The sequence below is a fragment of the Chlamydotis macqueenii genome, chromosome 15, assembly GCF_036417535.1.
Source record: "Chlamydotis macqueenii isolate bChlMac1 chromosome 15, bChlMac1.mat, whole genome shotgun sequence".
NCBI classification, from domain to species: Eukaryota; Metazoa; Chordata; class Aves; order Otidiformes; family Otididae; genus Chlamydotis; species Chlamydotis macqueenii.
In genome coordinates, this window is record NC_141570.1 from 12,182,029 (window position 1) to 12,201,030 (window position 19,002).

The 19,002-nt window shown below is 45.4% G+C and overlaps 1 protein-coding gene across 1 annotated transcript in view; it reads left to right on the forward strand.

Annotated features, from left to right (window-relative positions):
* Positions 1–18,971, forward strand: part of IFT140 (intraflagellar transport 140) — a 90,752-nt gene extending 71,781 nt beyond the window's left edge. Inside the window, exons 19-30 of the mRNA XM_086760262.1 lie at positions 9,200–9,377; positions 12,008–12,198; positions 13,270–13,365; positions 13,721–13,853; positions 13,945–14,088; positions 14,502–14,630; positions 14,831–15,013; positions 15,727–15,933; positions 16,140–16,352; positions 16,436–16,602; positions 16,967–17,108; positions 17,876–18,971. Of these exons, the coding sequence (XP_086616388.1) occupies positions 9,200–9,377; positions 12,008–12,198; positions 13,270–13,365; positions 13,721–13,853; positions 13,945–14,088; positions 14,502–14,630; positions 14,831–15,013; positions 15,727–15,933; positions 16,140–16,352; positions 16,436–16,602; positions 16,967–17,108; positions 17,876–18,076 (1,984 nt within the window). The 3' untranslated portion in view covers positions 18,077–18,971. The remainder of the gene's footprint in view (positions 1–9,199; positions 9,378–12,007; positions 12,199–13,269; positions 13,366–13,720; positions 13,854–13,944; positions 14,089–14,501; positions 14,631–14,830; positions 15,014–15,726; positions 15,934–16,139; positions 16,353–16,435; positions 16,603–16,966; positions 17,109–17,875) is intronic.
* Positions 18,972–19,002: the final 31 nt, after the last annotated feature.

Here is a 19,002-nt window from a genome sequence, read left to right on the forward strand (position 1 = left end):
CTGTGGAGGTGCCGCTGTGATAATAGAGTTAAGAAGGGGGAAAAGTTGCTGCCAGCTGCATCCAAAGGGAGAAGCAGCAATATGTGAGAGGAACAGCCCTGCAGACACCAGGGTCAGTGAAGGATGGGCAGGAGGTGCTCCAGGGGCCAGAGCAGAGATCCCCCTGCAGCCCATGGTGCAGCCCATGGTGAGGCCGGCTGTGCCCCTGCAGCCCGGGGAGGCCCATGGAGGAGCAGAGATCCCCCTGCAGCCCGTGGAGGACCCCGCGCCGGGGCAGGCGGATGCCTGAATGAGACGGTGACCCATAGGGATCCCACACTGGAGCAGTTTGTTCCTGAGGCACTGCACCCCATGGAAGGGACCCACGCTGGAGCAGTTAATGCAGAACTGCAGCCCGTGGGAAGGACTCGCGCTGGAGAAGTTTCTGCAGGGCTGTGTCCTGTGGGAGTGACCCCATACTGGAGCAAGGGAAGTGTGTGAGGAGTCCTCCTCCTGAGGAGGAAGGGGTGGCAGAGACAACGTGTGATGAACTGACCGCAACCCCCTTTCCCCATCCCACTGCAGTGCTGGTGGAGAAGGAGGTAGAGAAAACTGGGAGTAAAGTTAAGCCCAGGAAGAAGGGAGGAGTGGGGGGAAGGTGTTCTTAAGATTTGGTTTTATTTCTTGTTATCCTACTCTGATTTAATTGGTAATAAATTAAACTAATTTCCCCAAGTCGAGTCTGCTTTGCCCGTGGTGGTAACTGCTGACTGATCTCCCTGTCCTTATCCCGACCCACAGCCTTTTGCTGTGTTTTCTCTCCCCTGTCCAGCTGAGGAGGAGAGGGATCAAGCGGCTTTGGTGGGCACCGGGCGTCCAGCCAGGGTCAACCCCCCCACATTAACAAACCTATACTGACCGGAGAAGTGTTGACAAACTGGTTGGAAATTTTTTGAAAGTTGATGTTTTGTTTTCTAACACTTGTTGCTGAGAGGAGCAGAAAATATTTTGGTGAAGTTCATGCACCCCTATAATTAGGCTTCAGCTATTAGAATTCAGTGTACAAATCTGGCTATGAATTCAGCCCTCCTCTCTGCGCTTGGTTCATTTTTAATCCTTAAATTGATTGAGCTTTAGGTACTTCGATTATCTTCATACTCTGACAGCCGTACAGCATCTGTAGTTTCTTTTTTTCCTGTGATTAGTCGTGTTTCTATACATCTCTGGTTTTAGAAGTTTCAATAGAACTAACACACTGGTGCCTGCCATTCTTCAAGGAAATTTCCTAGCATCAATGACTATATTTTCGTATTTTATAACCCATAGATTATTTGCTATTATTTTAAGCCTGGATTCAGCAGCAAGTAGACGATGTTCATATACAGATCATGCCAGGAGATGTTTACCTTCAGGGAAAATCTCTTCTACCCATCACACACCTGCTTCTGCTCCCTCCTGTCTTTGATTTTTGTGATTTGTTGAAGTCTGAGCATGGATTTTCAGAAGGGCACAAACTTTTTTTGCATGTTAGATGTAAAAAAAAATAGCAATTTTATTTTACAAAGGCTGAACAAATCAGTCTAATCATTAAAACTTAGTCACATTGCTTCCTCTTTCCACAGCAATTATCTGCTGTGAGAAGATTAAACTTTCTTTGAATTCCGTCAACATTAAAATTAAATCATATTCTTCCTAAGTCATACTTGTCTTTGAAGTGTCAAAAGGACCAGGTGATCTAAACATCACAGCATTAGTTGTGGTTTGAGATATATGATAGCTGAAAAATTTTTCATGTTACGTATGCAAATCCATGCAAGTCATTCAGTTTGCTTTTAAGGCAGATTTCCCAGAGGAAAAACATAAATCTCTTTGTCTCCCAGATTGTCTCTTGTTGCGGCCACAGATGGGAGGGTGGCTACGTAGTGAGTTGCAGCTGGGAACGGATGCGGATGAGTCAGGTGGGTCTGTTCACTGCCACGTAAAACACAGGAGGTGGCGCTGGGACTGACGGCAGAGTGGCCTCGTGAGGCGGTCATCTCTGAAAAGGCTGCGTAATTTTGAGCCCGGGTTGTCTGTCTGTTGATGGGGACTGCCACATCACAAATGATTTGGGACTTTTCGCTTTTGTGATGATGGAAATTTTTCTGGGAAGCCCACTCATGGCTCACAGAGCAGAAGGGGCTGCAGCTCCGCGCTCTTCAGCCCACCCAGCCATCAGACCAGTGCAGGGAGTATGCGACGCCCAGCGCAGGCGGTAGAAATTGCTGCTGGCTGCCCTAATTCAGCCAGTACCTGGTGGCTTTTTCCCCCATGGCAAAATTTCTGGTGGATGCTCTTGTATGGAAGTAGCTGTTTGCTCGTTGACTGTTCCATGCTAGAGAGCGGTTTTGCTCAGCAGTAGGGTAAATTACTCCTTACGATTTCTGTAGCAGCTTATGAAGCTTTTTGGGTCTTTCTGGGCAAGAAATCTATTCAGCTAAAACCAATATCTAAATATGTAAAATTGGAGAATTCTCCAAATGAGTAGATTGCACCAAGTCAAAATTAAATGAGTTTTGCAAAGCTCCAGTAAATTTTCCTAGCCTGCTCATACCAAGATGGCTCAGTTATTAATTTTTGTTACAGTTTTAATCAAACGGTTCTTGTTGGCACGTTCATAGTCAGTGACGTTCTCTGTCTCCACTCAGAGATCTTGTGCTTTCAGTACAAAACAGGCCAGGAATACTTCTGATCCTTCAAAAAAGGATTAATGTGCAGAAGTATACTCAATTGCAGTACTTACTGCATTCCTTAGGACAGAAGAGTTTTGTTTGATACAATCCACACTGAACAATAGCTTGGTATTGGTTTTATCAGGATCAGTTTGGAATAGACAAAACTATGTATTTAATGTGATATTGTAGATACTACACTATAAAGCTTTGGCTGCTTTATAAAATATTCTGTTTCTGCCAGGAAAGGGTTTTTAGGAATAATCTAGACAGCTTTCAGTGTTTTGATTGTACACAAAAAATGCCTGACATATTACTGAGAGAAGCACAATTTTAATAGGATTAACACTCTCAAGAATCTCATTGAATTGTTGCAATTTTTCATATATTATTTAGTTCCCTGTTGTCTTTCAGTCCCGCTGAACAGGGATAACCAGAATCTGATAAATACATTTTAAAATCATTCAACGTAATTTAGCTATGTCAGGTAAAACTTAGTTTTTTCGTCCTGAGTTTTTTCTGGATTACAAGGCAGTAAGCCACCAATTTTGACATTTTAACTATTTATTTTGCTGTTGCTTGATAAGATCAGTGTCGGTTTTTACAGATGGGTTAAAATTTTTACGTAGCACTTCTAACAGCTTTGAGTCCCTGCTAACCTCAGGTGCCAAGTAGTTGATCTCATTTGACCGTGTCCAAGCGCTCTGTGGCCGTTATGGTCCACAACACGGTGCTTCGATCCTCTGCGTGTCTATCAAGTCATGGGTATGTAAGGTTGATCACAAATGAGTTGTCTGCTCGGAATCACCCACTGTTTTGCATTTCAGCCAGATGACATTATTCTGACACGTTTTTTCAGGGGCTGGAAGGTGAAACTTTTAAGTTACTGGAATCCAGGGAAGGGATTAACGTTTGAAAACCAGTAATAGATGTTGCTGATTTTCCTTAGGAAGCAGCACCTGCCTTGTCCCATCCTTTTCCTTTGCAGACAGCCCCGGAGCAGCACGTAGGCAGTGGGTGGAGGCTGGGGAGGGGTGGTGCCCGTGCCCCGCGGTGTTTGGCCCGACCAGCCCCAGCGCCGTTTGTGTTGGGGTAGCTCCTGTGGTAAACCCTTTGCACCAGACCAGTACACCCACTGCGTGTACCAGTACACCCACACTCCCAGTCGGCGGAGCTGCTGAGAATCTGCTTTGCATTTCTTCTGCAGTTCATTTTGTGATAGGGAAGTGAAGCTTCCTTGTCCCCACTGTTGGGTCAGCAGAAGCTCTCCCACTTGCTGGATTTATTTCCATTTTTAAGGGCCCAGACTGTGCCTGAGGCACAAGGGGACACCCGCCTGCTCCAGGTAGATGTATGCATTAGGGATATAATAATATATTATATAGAATATACTGTCACAGGGATGTAATAATGTATATTATCATGTTGTAGATATTATAGCTGATATTAGTGTTGTGGATATCATAGCTTAGATTAGTATTTCCCTTTGCACTATACAGTAGTCTTTTAAAGTAGAATACTTAGCGTCCTGTTCAATGAAATGGAGCCCAAATTGGAAAAAGATGTTCTTTTTTCCTCCTGGTCAATATATTTAGACACAAGAGACAGAAGATATGTTCATTTTCCAAATATACCTCATTAAATATAGGGAGAGAGATTTTGTAGGGTGATGTTTCAGACATATAAATCTCCAGCTTTCCAAGTCTGTAGTGCTGTTGATGCTTCCTGAAGCCCGGGGAGTCAGGGGCACAGCAGCAGATTGATTATTCACGAGCTTGATGGGGAGGCATTGCTCACTGGGATGCTCAGGGGGCACAATCCCATGGCTCTGCTCGCGCTGTTGCTGCGTCTGATCTTCATTAAGTTTCCAATTTCAGCTGATGAAGTACGGATGCAAACAGCTTTGCAGGGGTAAGAAAAGGAGGAGGAGGAGGGGAAGAACAGGAAATTCCCAGTGTGTGAGCTGGGGGCAGGGTAAATCGTTCCTTGGCATTTTATGTGTGACAATGGGGCTGCGCCTGGAAAGAAGAGTTGCTGCCTTTTAGGGATGCAAAGACAGACTCGTCTTTCCCGCTACTCTGACAACTGTGGCTCGATAAACCATGGTTTTGCCTGGGATTTAAGTGAGCCTGTTCTGCACCTCCTGTTTCTTGTTCCTTGCCCACCCCTACATTAATCTGCCCACAGTTCTGCGGGGCAGCAAATCTGATGGGCAGAACTCCTGCTCTGGTGCTGGAGATGTCCGCGTGCCGGGGAGGTTGTGCCGTGGCTGGTCTTCTCAAGACACAGAGAAACGTGGAAGCGTGTTGCTGATTCTTCCGGGATTGTTCTCTTCCCCTGCGGGCCTGCCCGCTCCTGCCAGCAAGCCTGCCGGGTGCCTCAAGCTGAATGGTTTGCAAGGGAAATCTCTGAAAAAGAATTTGGTGCTATAAAGTGTCTCCTTGCTCTGATCAGCCATGGTGGGGAGAGGCTGGAGGTGTCTCCACAGCGAGAAGGTAAAACTGAGGTTCTGGCTGAAGATCCCCTGGTCTTTCTGTTGGAGCTGGGATGGATCAGTCCTGGTGTCCTGACCCTGGCCCAGGCTTGGGAGCGCGGATGTGCTGCATTATCCCCCGTGGTTTCAGTCAGACTTTCTGTGCATTGTGTGGTAATGTATTTTTGTAAACTACTCTGGACTTTTTGCATTTCACAGGGTGGTGTTACCCTGGTACCTTTCTAGATTTTACATAAGATATAATAAACAATATATTAAAATAATAAACACAAACAAATATATTAATAAGTATATAAAATATGCAGCTGAAGATGGTCTTTGTGAGCAAGTGGTGTGGGGCTGTGTCAGGAATACCCACGTACCGTAGCAGCAGCATGTTGAGTGTGGTGCTGAAGTGCATGTCTCTCAAAGCAGAAATAGTTTTCTAGTATTTTGCTACGGGAAGAAAATTGAACCAACACATGTATGTGCCTTGTCAGAGCAGTGTCCTCCTTGTGAGGGACATGTCTACTGGAGAGAGCCAGCCTCTGCTGCGGCTCTGTGGAGCAGGGGAGAAGGTTTGGCTGTGGGTTCTCCCCCATGCAGCTGCTAACAAAGCCAGTGGGAGAACGGGAACTCCTCTGCGCAGAGCAGGGCCAGGTTCGTCAGATGAAACTTGCCTTCAAGCGCTTCTGGAGGGCAGGGGCAGGAGAAAGGACTATCAGCAGGAGGCAATGTTGTCACATTTCATGGGTACTTGTGCTGGTGAGCTGCTCTTAGCCCGTCTCTTGCTTTGGTCTCTGCACTGGATGAGGCCATGCAAGCGCTGCTCTACCATGAACACTTCCAAATGCAGTGGCTGGTCAGGTTTGACGACAGTGCTGAATTTCTGGTGTGTGCTCACCATCTACACAGCTGGGACTGTCAGGAAGGCAGTGCTTGCCAAAATCATAGACTCAGAGAATGTTAAAGGTTGGAAAAGACCTCCAAGATCATCAAGTCCAACCATCAACCCAATACCACTGTGTCCACTAAACCATGTCCTGAAGTGCCACATCTACACATTCTTTGAACACCTCCAGGGATGGTGACCCCCACCACTGCCCTGGGCAGCCTGTTCCAGTGCCTGACCACTCTTCCAGTAAAGAAATTTTTCCTAATATCCAATCTAAACCTCCCCTGGCCATTTCCTCTCATCCTATCGCTTGTTACTTGGGAGCAGAGACCAACGCTCGGCCCCCTACACCCTCCTCTCAGGCAGCTGTAGAGAGCGATGAGGTCTCCCCTCAGCCTCCTCTTCTCCAGACTGAACAACCCAGTTTCCTCAGCTGCTGTTTCTTGTTGCACTTCTCTGGACGTCCTCCAGGAACTCAACCTCCTTCTTGTACTGAGGGGCCCAAAACTGCACACAGCATTCAAGGTGCGGCCTCACCAGTGCCGAGTACAGGGGCACGATCACTGCCCTGGTCCTGCTGGCCACACTGCTCCTGATACAAGCCAGGATGCTGCTGGTGTTCTTGGCCACCTGGGCACACTGCTGGCTCGTGTTCAGCTGACTGTCAAATAAAACTAAACACAGAGCGCATCAACTGGAGATGTTTCTTCCTTTGTATTTGTTGCACTCAAGTGGTGCCCCACTGCTGGAGCCTCTCGGGTTGGTTGTGCAAATGGTTTGGAGTGGAGGAGGAGGAGGAAGAGACGGAGGAGGGGGGATAGCAGAGCTCCAGCTCCTCAGGGCAGAGGCACATCTGGATGTCTGCTGCATATGGCTGGCATGGGTGCTGAGGTGGCCCATGGGCAGGCTGTGCGTGGGGCAAGAGCTCCAGAGAGGAATCCCTGGGGCAGCAGCTCCCAGCGCGTTTTGGTGGCAGGAGCCATTGCCATTCAGGGAAGCATAACACAGCCTAAAGAGGAGGAGTGGCATGTTCTAAGTCCTACTGTGTGTCTCTGCACACTGTTATCTTTTAACTTTGTACTTTCAAATACACTATTTGGTCTACGTCCTTTCAAAAGTTTCCACTCCCTGTAGTCTAAATAAGATTTTTTTCATCCGCTTGTCTCTGTTCAAGCCCATGAACTCTCATCTTCTTGCGGTGAGGGAACTGTCAAGGCTCTGAAAAATAAAGATTTTTATTTCCTTTCAGAAACGTGCTGTTAGTCCGCTTGACAAAGCGCAGCACAGGTGTGCGTTCCTTCACCGAGAGTGATGTGGCTAGTGGGGACTTCTGGCGTGCTGCAGAGTTTGGAAAACACATCTCCATTCCTTGTGCGTGGTGAGGCGTGGCCGTGCCCACGCGCACAGGATTTGCCGTCTTTTACTAATGCCAGAGCTCAGTGTTCTTGTTTGTCAAAGCCGGGTGACAATATCTAACACCACCCAAATGTTCTTTAAAGGTGTTTTTCCTGGTTTTTCCAGTTCCAGATACAAGCAGTGGCAGGAATACAAAAGAAACCGATTCCAACTTTTCAAAAATTAGGATGATCACATCTGCTGATACAAGTCAGCAGTTCTGTGTTGAGTGGCAATGCAGAGACTCACGCTCAGAAGGATCCAGCACCGCTGCCTGGGTAAGGCCTTTCCAGTTGGAAAACGGCCACGCTCTGGTTCAGCATTCTTTTGGCTCCCCGGGCTGGGGCTCTTGGCCGTGTCGGAGCAGAGCGTAAGAGCAGACTGTGGTTGAACCACACTCGGCGTGGACTCGCAGATCTGAGAAATTCAGCCAAATACTCAGATATGCATTTGTGCTTTTCTAAACAAGCAAAAACCCCTGAACTGTCTGAAGTTCACCCCGATGTATCACTTTTGGTCCTATTGTATTTTCTCTATACTGTTTGGCCCTAACTGAGTTTATGTAACATATTTATGCTGACTGCTACCTGAAAACTTTATACCAGTTGTATTTGCAAGTGAAAGATGATCTGATCGTAAAGCAAATGAGTAAAAGCATTTTTTTGCTGCCATTCTTTGTGGTATGTGTTTGACAGCACGTCACGTCTCATCTGCTTCGCTGCTTCCCGGTTAGTCACTTTCCCCTGTTTGTGCAGAGCTTTCCCACAGCAACTGAAACAAGAAAAACATTTTAATCATAGGAAAACTGGAAGGGGATTTGCTTGCAGATGCAGGACCTGAAGTGTCATTCAATCATTTTCTTTTTTGTCCCCTGCTTTTATCATTTAGATAATTATTTTGTGCTGTGTCTGAGAGCTGCGTGGATCATACCGCCACTGAGGTTCACAAATGGAAAAAACCCCCATATTTCAAATGCTTTTGGTTTCTACTAGTCAAACATATTGCATTGTATTCTGAAGAGCCTCAAATGTAAATAGAATCTAGGAAAATCTCTACTTGTCACCCATGTAATGGTGAAGTGTCTGCCTGACGTCCCCACGCAGCGTGGTGCTCAGCCGGGCCCTGCCTCCGCCTTGGCAGAGGATTTTGCAATGCAGAGTGTAAGCGCTTAGCCCTGAGGACTTCTCATTCCGAGCATCGCAAAGCTTTCCTTTGTGCCATTTTTGATGCAAGTTTTAAATTAGAAGATGACAGTTTGGTCAGTCGTTTCCTGCACATCATTCCCTGCTGCTCAGTACGACTGTTAGGCTCCTGATAGCGGTTCCATGTTTGAGCCATGCAGGACATTTCTGTATATAAGATTTTTTTAATAGTTTTTCTTTTGAATTCCAAACATTGACATGGGGGTGTTGTGAATGTCGATATGTGGCAGCTACAGCAAGAACCGCAGTGATGAGTGCATGGTAAATGTTTGTGCAAACGTAACACTTTTGTTTAGACACTGGTGAAAAAAAAAAAACCTGCAATTTTTCCTTAAGGCTGCAGGCATTCAGCTGCAGAACTGACCTTTATGTCTGAGGCTTATTTCTGTTCCTCTTCAGTCTTTATGCAGCAACTGGAGTCTCTTTGCTACAGCCAGCCAGTGTCCGGTGTACTAATGGTTTTCCCTTTCACCTTACCCCCTCAGCACCCAAGCCTTGCAGGTGACCCTGTAACAGCTCTCCTTTCCTTTCCCATTTTTGACAGCGAGGCTGTTTGGGAGAACATGGCTCGCATGTGTGTGAAGACTCAGAGGCTCGACGTTGCCAGAATTTGCCTTGGAAACATGGGTCACGCAAGAGGAGCCAAGGCGCTGCGGGAGGCTGAACAAGAACCGGAGCAGGAGGCCAGAGTGGCTGTGCTGGCCGTTCAGCTGGGCATGCTGGTAAACCCACCGGCCGTACACATCCGGGAATGCCCGCCCCGCTTAACTGGGGACACAAAATGAGAAACTGATCATTTTAAAAAAATCCTGAGATGCAAAAGCCTTGGAGGGGAATAAAACTTGTCGCCAGGTTTCCAAGGAGTGATGAGGAATAGTTCCAACAGTTATTTTCCTGAAGTTGAGTTTTTATCCTGGGGAAATAGGCGTCTCCTTCAGCACCGCACAGCCCCACGCTGCGCGACTCCTGTGTGGCAGTGACCAGGGCCTTTCCCTGAACTCCAGAGGCTCAGCAGTCCCCCAAGCCCTCCTCGTATTCCTCAGAGAGTAGATGAGAACAATCGTGGCAAAATCTGCTGCCTGGAAATAAGAGTACCAGGAGCCATTTGCTAAGGGTATAGCAAATTAATTTGTCTGTTTTCTTAACTGCTGTACAGAATTTATATGGGAATTTTACTCCTGTATGCGAAACCGCTGAATGGAGGAAACTGCTGAATGGAGGAAACATCTTTTAAGGAGTGTTTAATGTGTGAAACGTTAAACAGAAAAACTGTGGGGGCATAATTCTTCCAAGCTTAATCATTCTAGGTTTGGCTGTATTTTAAAAAGGGTGTACTAGGGTGTACTACTGTTCTAGATAAAATGTTTCAGCGAACATACTTTAAGGTCCAGTATGGAAAATGCAAGTTCCATTTTGACATGTTTGTTTGTTGTGGAGTGAAAGGGTAACACTGTGTTCTGCCAGAGAGTTTAGGGAAAATTGATGTTTCCTGTGGGGTTTGAGACCTCTGGCAAGTCACATTTGCTGCTTGTGCTGCCCCAGGGATGCCTGCTGTACTGCAGTCACCCAGATTTCCATCCTGGCTTCTTCCGAGGTGGGAGCAGTAACGTGCCTGGGTCCAGCACAGCCAGAGGATGTGGGCAGGTTGTTCTCCCTGTAGGCCAGTGCACAGGGCGACTGTCCCTTGTACCTGTATCTGGAGCCCGACCTGGGAGCAAATACATACCAAAATGAATGGACCCTGTCTTTCCCCTGTGTCTTTATCATAGCCTGAACCCACTCCCCTTGGTTACCAACAAAACTGAGATCTAAAATGGGTTTGAGACTGGTGTTATCATGTGGATTGAAAACTGACTGGAACACTGCTAAGTTAGATTAATTATAAGATCATGTATTCCACTTGGCTCACCTTTGTTTAATGTCTTCATCAAAGATCTGTAAGAAAAGCAGAGATTTTTAGTTTGGGAACCATAAAAGATCCAGGCATATGATCTGTAAGAGGGAAAAACTGGGAAAGGAGGATTGATGGAGTACCCCACAGTTCATAGGAAATCACAAATTAGATGAAGAACAGCAAGGTGCTCTGCAGCAAAAATCTGTTTGGGGCTGTGTTTGAGGAGACACCGCATCCTGGGGCTTTGATTTGATAACTTCTGTCTATGTATTTACTGCAGCTGCAGCTGGAACATTGACCTCCACCCTTAAGTATCTCATTACCAGAAAAAAAAAAAAAACCACTGATGAACTGGAAGCAGTTCAGAGAAAATCAGTGCAATTTGTTAAGCTCCTGGAAAGATTTCACAGACAAGGAAATCTTTAAGATAGCTGAATACTTAGAATTTGGCTTAAAAGGATGTTTAGGAATCTACAACTATTTTAAGAGTACAAATGCCAGAGAGAGAGCGAGAGTAACTATTCTGAATTAAAGAGAAGAAGAAAAGGAAAATTCAAACTAAATGTTTGGAAAAGCTTCCTGGCAGAGAAAGCTACTACTCCTTTTGGATATTTAGGTCTATTTGGAGAGGTGATGGAGAACCGTAGCAAAATGAAGGCAGTTCTGTTGCTTTTTTTCATCTCATACAGAATCACAGTGCAGGCATTTTCCTTCTCAACTTTCTATGCTTTTTTGAAATTGAAACAATAAGAGACAGAAACTATTTTTCTGTCTTGAGCAGATAATCTCAATTTACTAAATATAACATTCAGCTGGACAGCAGCTGGGTGGAGCAGGAAAATGCTCCTTCCACAGGAGTACCTCTCAAAGCATAAAAATAATAGTTCCAAATTTGCTCGCCCTTGCGTCAGCATCGTCAAAATCCTCCTGTTCTAATTCTGTAGTAGATTAATAGCATTTATTCCCAGGAACGGATCTTGGTTATCCACGAGCAGCATTGCTACCTCTGAGATGGCTCGGAGGTCGCAGGGGGTCCCCAGCTGTAATGCCTTCTTGCCAAAACGCCCAGTGCCTAGGACCTTCTCCTGGACCTCACTGCTGGGTAGGCAGCGTGGCTGTTAACTGTAGCCCCACACGAGCGTATCTCCCCTCTCTGAAATGGCTCCTGATGACAGTGTTTTAATTGTTGATGGTTTGCTCATGTCACCCCCCAGTAGATACTGTACAGTAAATACCAGGATCTGAGCACTTTCCTTATTTTCACATAAACATCCTGTTTCCCAGTAATGTGTTATTCCAGGCTACGTATATTTAGCTGGTTAAACCCCTTGTCTGAATTATTGTTACTTTATTTGCATTACACTGAGCTGCACTAATAAACTACTCCAAAGCACAGCACCTGTTGTGAAGGACGCCTGTGAAACGCGGGTCAGAGCTCACGGTGTGCTGTCTTTCCAGGAGGATGCGGAGCGACTGTACAAGGCTTGCAAACGCTACGACCTCCTGAACAAGTTCTATCAAGCCTCAAACCAGTGGCAGAAAGCCATCGAAACGGCTGAAGCTCACGATCGGGTTCACCTACGCACCACGTACTACAACTATGCCAAGCACCTGGAGGCCACCGGAGAGCACGGCCTTGCCCTCACCCAGTAAGCACCATCCTGTGGCACCAGGGATTGGTTCTCCTGTGGAGACTGGAGGCAGGCTAAGGAGGATGTCTGGTGATGACTACTAATAATTAATTAATGTCTTTTCCTGCTTCTGGGGCTTTCTATCTCATGGAGTGAAAGCGTTGTTACAATAAACTTCCCAGCACCCTCCCAGGCTAACAAAGCTTAGCGTCGCAAAGGTTAAGTGTCTTGTCAGAGCCAGCCATTGAACCCCGCTAATATCCAATCCTGTACTTGTCTCTGGAAGACCACTGCCCTCTTTGCCTTCCTTTTCCATGACAAAACCCAGTTGTTTACTTCTCCTGAGAGTCTCAGACACAACTACTGTGGCAGAATTTAGTCTGCCTTGGGTGCTTCTGGTGCCCGGTCCTCTCCTGTCACTGACAAGTCCCTAGAGAAGTTAGGGAGGTGATTTTTAATGTGTTGCATCTGTTGTTTGAAGTCTTGTTTTTATATGCGTTTTACCACATGAAGCCTCACAATATAATAATATAATAAAGTCACTTCTGTTCAGAGTCAAAGCAGAGCTCTGGTGTGATCACACCAGAGCCGCTGGATGACCAAGGTGGGCAGGGAGGTGAGGAGAGGCTCTAACGGTGGATGGTGGCCTGCGCACAGGGATCTCCTGGTAGTGGAAGGCCCTGAAGTTGCAGCGGATGGGCAGAAGGACCAGGCAAGGTGAGGAGCCCAAGGCTCTTGTGACCTTTTCAGCCAGTTGTACAAAGATACGCTTAAAGTCTGGGGAGCTTTCTAGGATATTTCTTTGGGCCATCACTGGCACTTCTGAAGTACCTACTGTCCTGTGATCACATTGCCTCCCTGATTCCAGGTGCCTTGCAGGATCATTGAACTTTTTATTATTTGATGGCGCTGGCTGACTGCAACTGGTCTTACAGTGACCTTAATAACACAAAAGAAGCAGTGTTACCAGCGTTGTCATGCTATCGTTGTCAAACAACATTAAATGGATTTTTTTTTTTTTTTTAACACAGGAAGTGAGCTAAGAAGGAGGCAGTCATTTCACATCTACTATGTTCTTCTTCTCTACAGCTACGAGAAGTCAGACACGCATCGGTTCGAGGTTCCTCGAATGCTCTCTGAAGACTTACAAGCCCTGGAGAACTACGTCAACAAGATGAAAGACAAGTCAGTGCTCTGATTGTTCCTCCTCTCAAATAGCACTCCAGGTCTGAAATACAGCTTGCGAAGAGAGCAGGGAAGGAAGAGCATGAAACCTCCTAGCCGCAAGTTCAACCCCTGCCTTAGCCATTATGATCCTCCTACAGCTTTTCAGGATTATGCCACACCTCACCTCAAAACCATTAGATGTCTAGGCTGAACTGCCTTACGGTGTAGAGTTTTGAATGTCACTCTTGAGTAGGAGTAAAGCCTGTCTACATTCTGAAAAAATGTATCTAGTCTTGAGTTCAAGATATCCAGGACTGAAAAATGCAGTCTCTGTCAATTCTTGTTACTGCATTTAATATTGTTGCTTTTTTAGGAATCTGTGGAAATGGTGGGCTCAATATCTGGAGAGCCAATCAGATATGGAATCTGCACTAAAATACTATGCACTGGCTGAGGATTATTTTTCCCTGGTCCGCGTCCACTGCTTTCAGGGCAACATTCAGAAGGTAAGGCAGCCTGCTCCCATCTGCTTCCAGAGAGATCTCATTCCTGGGATGAATATGGGCACAAAGTCAAGCTATATAATTTCCTTTTCAGGCTGCTGAAATCGCAAATGAGACAGGGAATTGGGCAGCATCGTATCACTTGGCCCGCCAGTATGAGAGCCAGGATGAAATCAGGCAGGCTGTACATTTCTACACCAGGGCCCAAGCGTTTAACAACGCCATCCGCTTGTGTAAGGTATGCGAAGAGGTACACTCATGGCCCAAAGCAAAGCAGGATTCTGTGCTTAAGTAGCAGACACAATGAAAGCGGTACAAGTTGTTTGTGCCCATTCTCTCTTGCAAGACACTGCTTGCTTATGTACAGCCCACTATGCAGATGCTCCTGGTTTCTGCCTGCATCTTCTTCAAAAGGTGCATCAATAAAGGCTTGATTGTATGAGACATTATTTTCTTGTATATCTCAACAGAAAACTGCCTGAAGCAAATTCTTATCATTGCATCGTTGTACTTGGATTGGAACAGTTTTTTACGCAGAAAGGAGGTTTGATGGGCTACTATGGGACAGTGTAAAGCTGTAGGTTTGCCAGAAGACAGAATTATGAAATTTGTTTGCTGCATACCAAGAGCCAAATCTTTGCTTTTGAACAGGAGAACAATTTAGATGATCAGCTGATGAACCTGGCTCTTCTGAGCTCTCCAGAAGACATGATAGAGGCAGCCTGCTATTATGAGGAAAAGGGGGAGCAAATGGACAGAGCTGTCATGTTATACCACAAGGTAAATGTATTTTTAGTAAAAATAAACCAAACTTTAAACTGAAGCAGTTCCTACAGCAGAGAAACATTAAATCAACTGTAATTTTGGCTATATGTACTGTTTATTCCTCATTTCTTCATGGTGCCTTATTAATCCACTCTAGAGTAGACAGATTTTGTAGTGCTTATTCTGGTCTTCAAAGATTCATTCTTATTTTGTAGGCAGGCCACTTCTCCAAAGCACTGGAGCTAGCGTTTGCCACGCAGCAGTTTGGGGCCCTACAGCTAATCGCTGAAGATCTGGATGAGAAATCAGACCCAGCTCTGCTAGCCCGCTGTTCAGATTTTTTTGTTGAACATGCTCAGTACGAGAAGGCAATGGAGTTACTGCTAACAGCCAAAAAGGTAGGCTCCAGCTTCTCTGCTCCCTCCTTGAAAAGAGAAGCACAACAGATGCGTACGTGCATGCGCATACTTTTATCTTTGTTGGTAAACAGATACGTGGAGACATTTGTAAGGTTTAAAGTTTCCGCCTGTGCCAGTGACTCATGGGGTGGCAGCCCACCGGCTCAGCAATTGTAGGGTACCAACGCATCCCTCTTTAATGAGCCCCTCTGCCTTTCTGACTTCCGTGTTTTGCAGGAGTACAGTAGCCCTTTTCGGGGCTAAAAGCTATTGTATATTCTACTTATAATTTGTTTCTATATGGGAAGTAGCCAAATATGTAACAAAATCTTTTAAACACCTGTATTTATTTTCTATTTATTTACTGAAAACCTTAATATAATCTACCATGCCTGAGAAATGTGACTTGTACGTCTCTGAGAATGTCACGTTCAAAGAGATGAAATGGATGAATCGTTAGTGCCACACTAGTGTCCTCTGAGAAAACTGGTGAGGAACAACGGTCTTCATGGAAGAACAAATGCATTCTTAGTGAACAAAATGAGACAGTGTGTACTTGAACAGGAGCTGGTGTCAGGATGCTTAACTACACAACAGTGCTCTAGATGGAGCACCCACGTTTGTGCCTTCACATAGCTGTAGGTTACACCACAAGCAACCTGAAGTATCACTGCAGTATTTGCAGCATCTCATTGCTTTCTCACTTCCACCAGTACCATGAAGCTCTGCAGCTTTGCCTGAAACAGAACCTGACCATCACAGAGGAAATGGCCGAGAAGATGACTGTCTCTAAGGACTCCAAGGACCTCTCTGAGGATTCCCGGACAGAGCTGTTGGAGCAAATTGCCGATTGCTGCATGAGACAAGGCAATTACCACATGGCCACCAAGAAATACACGCAAGCAGGAAACAAGTTAAAGGTCAGCCTGGATATGTAGAAAGAAAAAGTTGAAGAGGCTGAGCCTATTACCTCTCTAAGATTTCTCAAAACAAGAGTGTTTTGAGAAGGCAATCTTGGAACAGCCTTCATACAGTAGACCATTCAGATGAGGCTTCCTAGCTTGTGTTTTTGCATTCATAGTGATATTTTCCCCCTCTTTCCCTGTGCCCTCCTTTCCATTGCTAGGCTATGAGGGCACTGCTGAAATCTGGAGATACCGAGAAAATTGTCTTCTTTGCGGGAGTTTCCAGACAGAGAGAGATTTATATCATGGCAGCCAATTATCTACAATCACTGGATTGGCGCAAGGACCCCGAGATTATGAAGAACATCATTAGCTTCTATACGAAAGGAAGGGCCCTTGACCTGTTGGCAAGTTTCTATGATGCATGTGCTCAGGTACCTTCTCCGTCTGCGACTGCTAAAGATGTTTGGTTTGTTAGCTCTGGAGCAAGACTTCAATCTCATTTCTTCTCTTGCAGATAGAAATTGATGAGTATCAGAACTATGAGAAAGCACAAGGAGCACTGACAGAAGCATACAAGTGTCTTTCAAAAGCAAAGACCAGAAGCCCTCTGGAACAGGAAAGCAAACTAGCACATTTGCAAAGCAAGATAACCCTGATCAAGCGATTCATCCATGCTCGGAGGTAAGCTGCAGTATTCAGAACATGTAAGCGACTGACAGAAATATCATACAAGAAGGAAAGTTGTACCAGTACTTACAGTTTAATAATAATTTCCAGACTAGCTTCTAAAAGCTGCTGTTATATTTTTCTAACAGGGAAACCATTATGTGAATTTTAAAAGTGCTGTTGACATTAAAGATGAAAAGGTAACCTGAAATACAAGCAAGTGCATTGACTGAGGACAGTGTAGCTCTGTCAGAAGGGTGATTACGAAAGATAACACAGTAATTGTCCTGGTTACAACAGTAATCTTCCCTGTTCTTCACCTGACAAGCTGAATGCTCTCCCTCAGATTGTTAACAGTTTCCTTTTGCTCTTTTCCTAGAGTTTACTCTGAAGATCCCAAAGAAGCAGTCAGACAGTGCGAACTTCTCCTAGCGGAACAAGATTTTGACACCACCATCCGTCATGGTGATATCTTGGGATTTTTGGTTGAACATTACGTACAAGTGGAGGAATTCCATATGGTAAGTTAATTCTTAATTCTTCCAGTCTACAGAGCCTGTATTTTATATACACCAGTGCAGCTTGGTGTAGCATGGTTATCTCATACAGGATGACATTTCATAGCAGAGACCCCTTTACAGGAGCTAAGCTGCTCAGCAGGGTGCGGTGGACCTCAGGAACTATATACAAATTAATACATTTTTCATTTGATGTGACTGAGGAGAAAAAGAATGCTCACAGGGCATGGAGCATAAATAGTGGTGGATTCTTAAACATTCCCAGTTACTAGGTGAGAACAGAAAGGTCTGGGTGCATATCTCAGCAATTGCGCTGTACTTCATTGGCCACCTGGCCAAAGAAGAAATGAAAACTGTAAAACTGCAGTCATTTGAGGAAATGGTGAATCACTTCTTCAGGGCAGATGTGCCACACACACTAGTGTTCGAGCTAAGCTGTAACCCAACGATAAAACGTAAGGATGCCAAGTGCCAGTTTCTCCAGCTGGGCTGATCAACCTCATTTGTTGTTTTCACAGTGCTTCAGCTATCAGAATGCAAAACCAGCCTTGCAGACCTATGATTTTTTAAACTGAAAAAGACAGAATTGACACAAGTCACTATAAAAGGTCATCAGGTTAGCAAAGGCTACAGCTCCTGACCAAGCGTTAGCACCCTTCCACGCTGAGCTCCTCTCAAGAGCTCAGCTGTGCACTTTTCAGCATTTTGCTGGGGCTCACACAGCAGCACACACCCACCCCTGCAACAGTCATCTCTCTATATTGCTTTAGGCTTCCTGGTATTTGGAAGAGATGCAGAAAAGAATTCCACCCACGAACCTGAGCTACTACGTGACTCAGCAGACCATTGAGGCGGTTCACCGAGGAGCAGGCATTCCTGGAAACCAAACCCTGGTTCCACAGGAAATTCGCCACAGCGGTGTGGAGAACAAGGAGGTGGAAGAAGTGGTTGATGAAGTGGAGGACCCTTGACAACTGACACTTACCAAATGCAAAGCTGACTTGAATACTAGGTCATTTATTCTGTCCTCATTAGAGGTCACGTATCATTCAACACACTGCTGCGACAAGGCTTTTTGGTTGTTACCAAGAAATTTATTTTTCTGCTTAACTGTACAAGCAACAGTACTGAAGTTAATATGTTATCTCAAACACTATATACAAAGACTGACTTGTATATCCTGTAATGAAGCCGGTTTTAGTATTTTAATAAATCGGAATGGGAAAAAAAACCAACAAGAACCTTTGGGTCTTTTTCCGAGTACAGAAAAGAGCTGAGTAACTAAGGTGGAAACACCTGAGCTGACAAAATTTTCAAGTACAACCTTGGTCTGCTAAGGGTCTAACTAATTTGTCATTGTCTAGAGGTCAGAACTTCTGAAAACAATCTCTGTCCCCTTTGGGTAAGAGCTTGAGTAAAAGTCAAACTACTGCCCTACTGCAGAATGAAGGGAGACTTCCTCCAACCCAAAGCTTTTGTATTTAAATACATCACAGGGTCATGTAGGCTCCAGCTACCATTTATGAAAATCTGGACCTCCAAATTATGGAATGGTTGGGGTTGGAAGGGTCCTCTGCAGGTCACCTGGTCCTGTCCTCCCTGCTCGCACTCGGTCCCTTTGAGCCAGTGAAGCTTCTTTCTCACTGGGAAGCTTCTTTTCCAAACACCAGTTATGTCAAGCTACTCCATATTAGTCAGATTTTAGGGTGCAAATTTCTTCCCTGGCTCAAGCAGAACCATAATTAGTGATGCCCAGCATAAGCAGCCAAGGTTTTGCTCACCTCTAAGCCTGTCACCCTGTCCCACGAAGGTGTATTTATCAAGTCACTCTCATCGATTTCATACCAACCAGCCCTTCTGCTTAGAGTGATTTTTGTTTTGTGACAAGTTTTGTTTT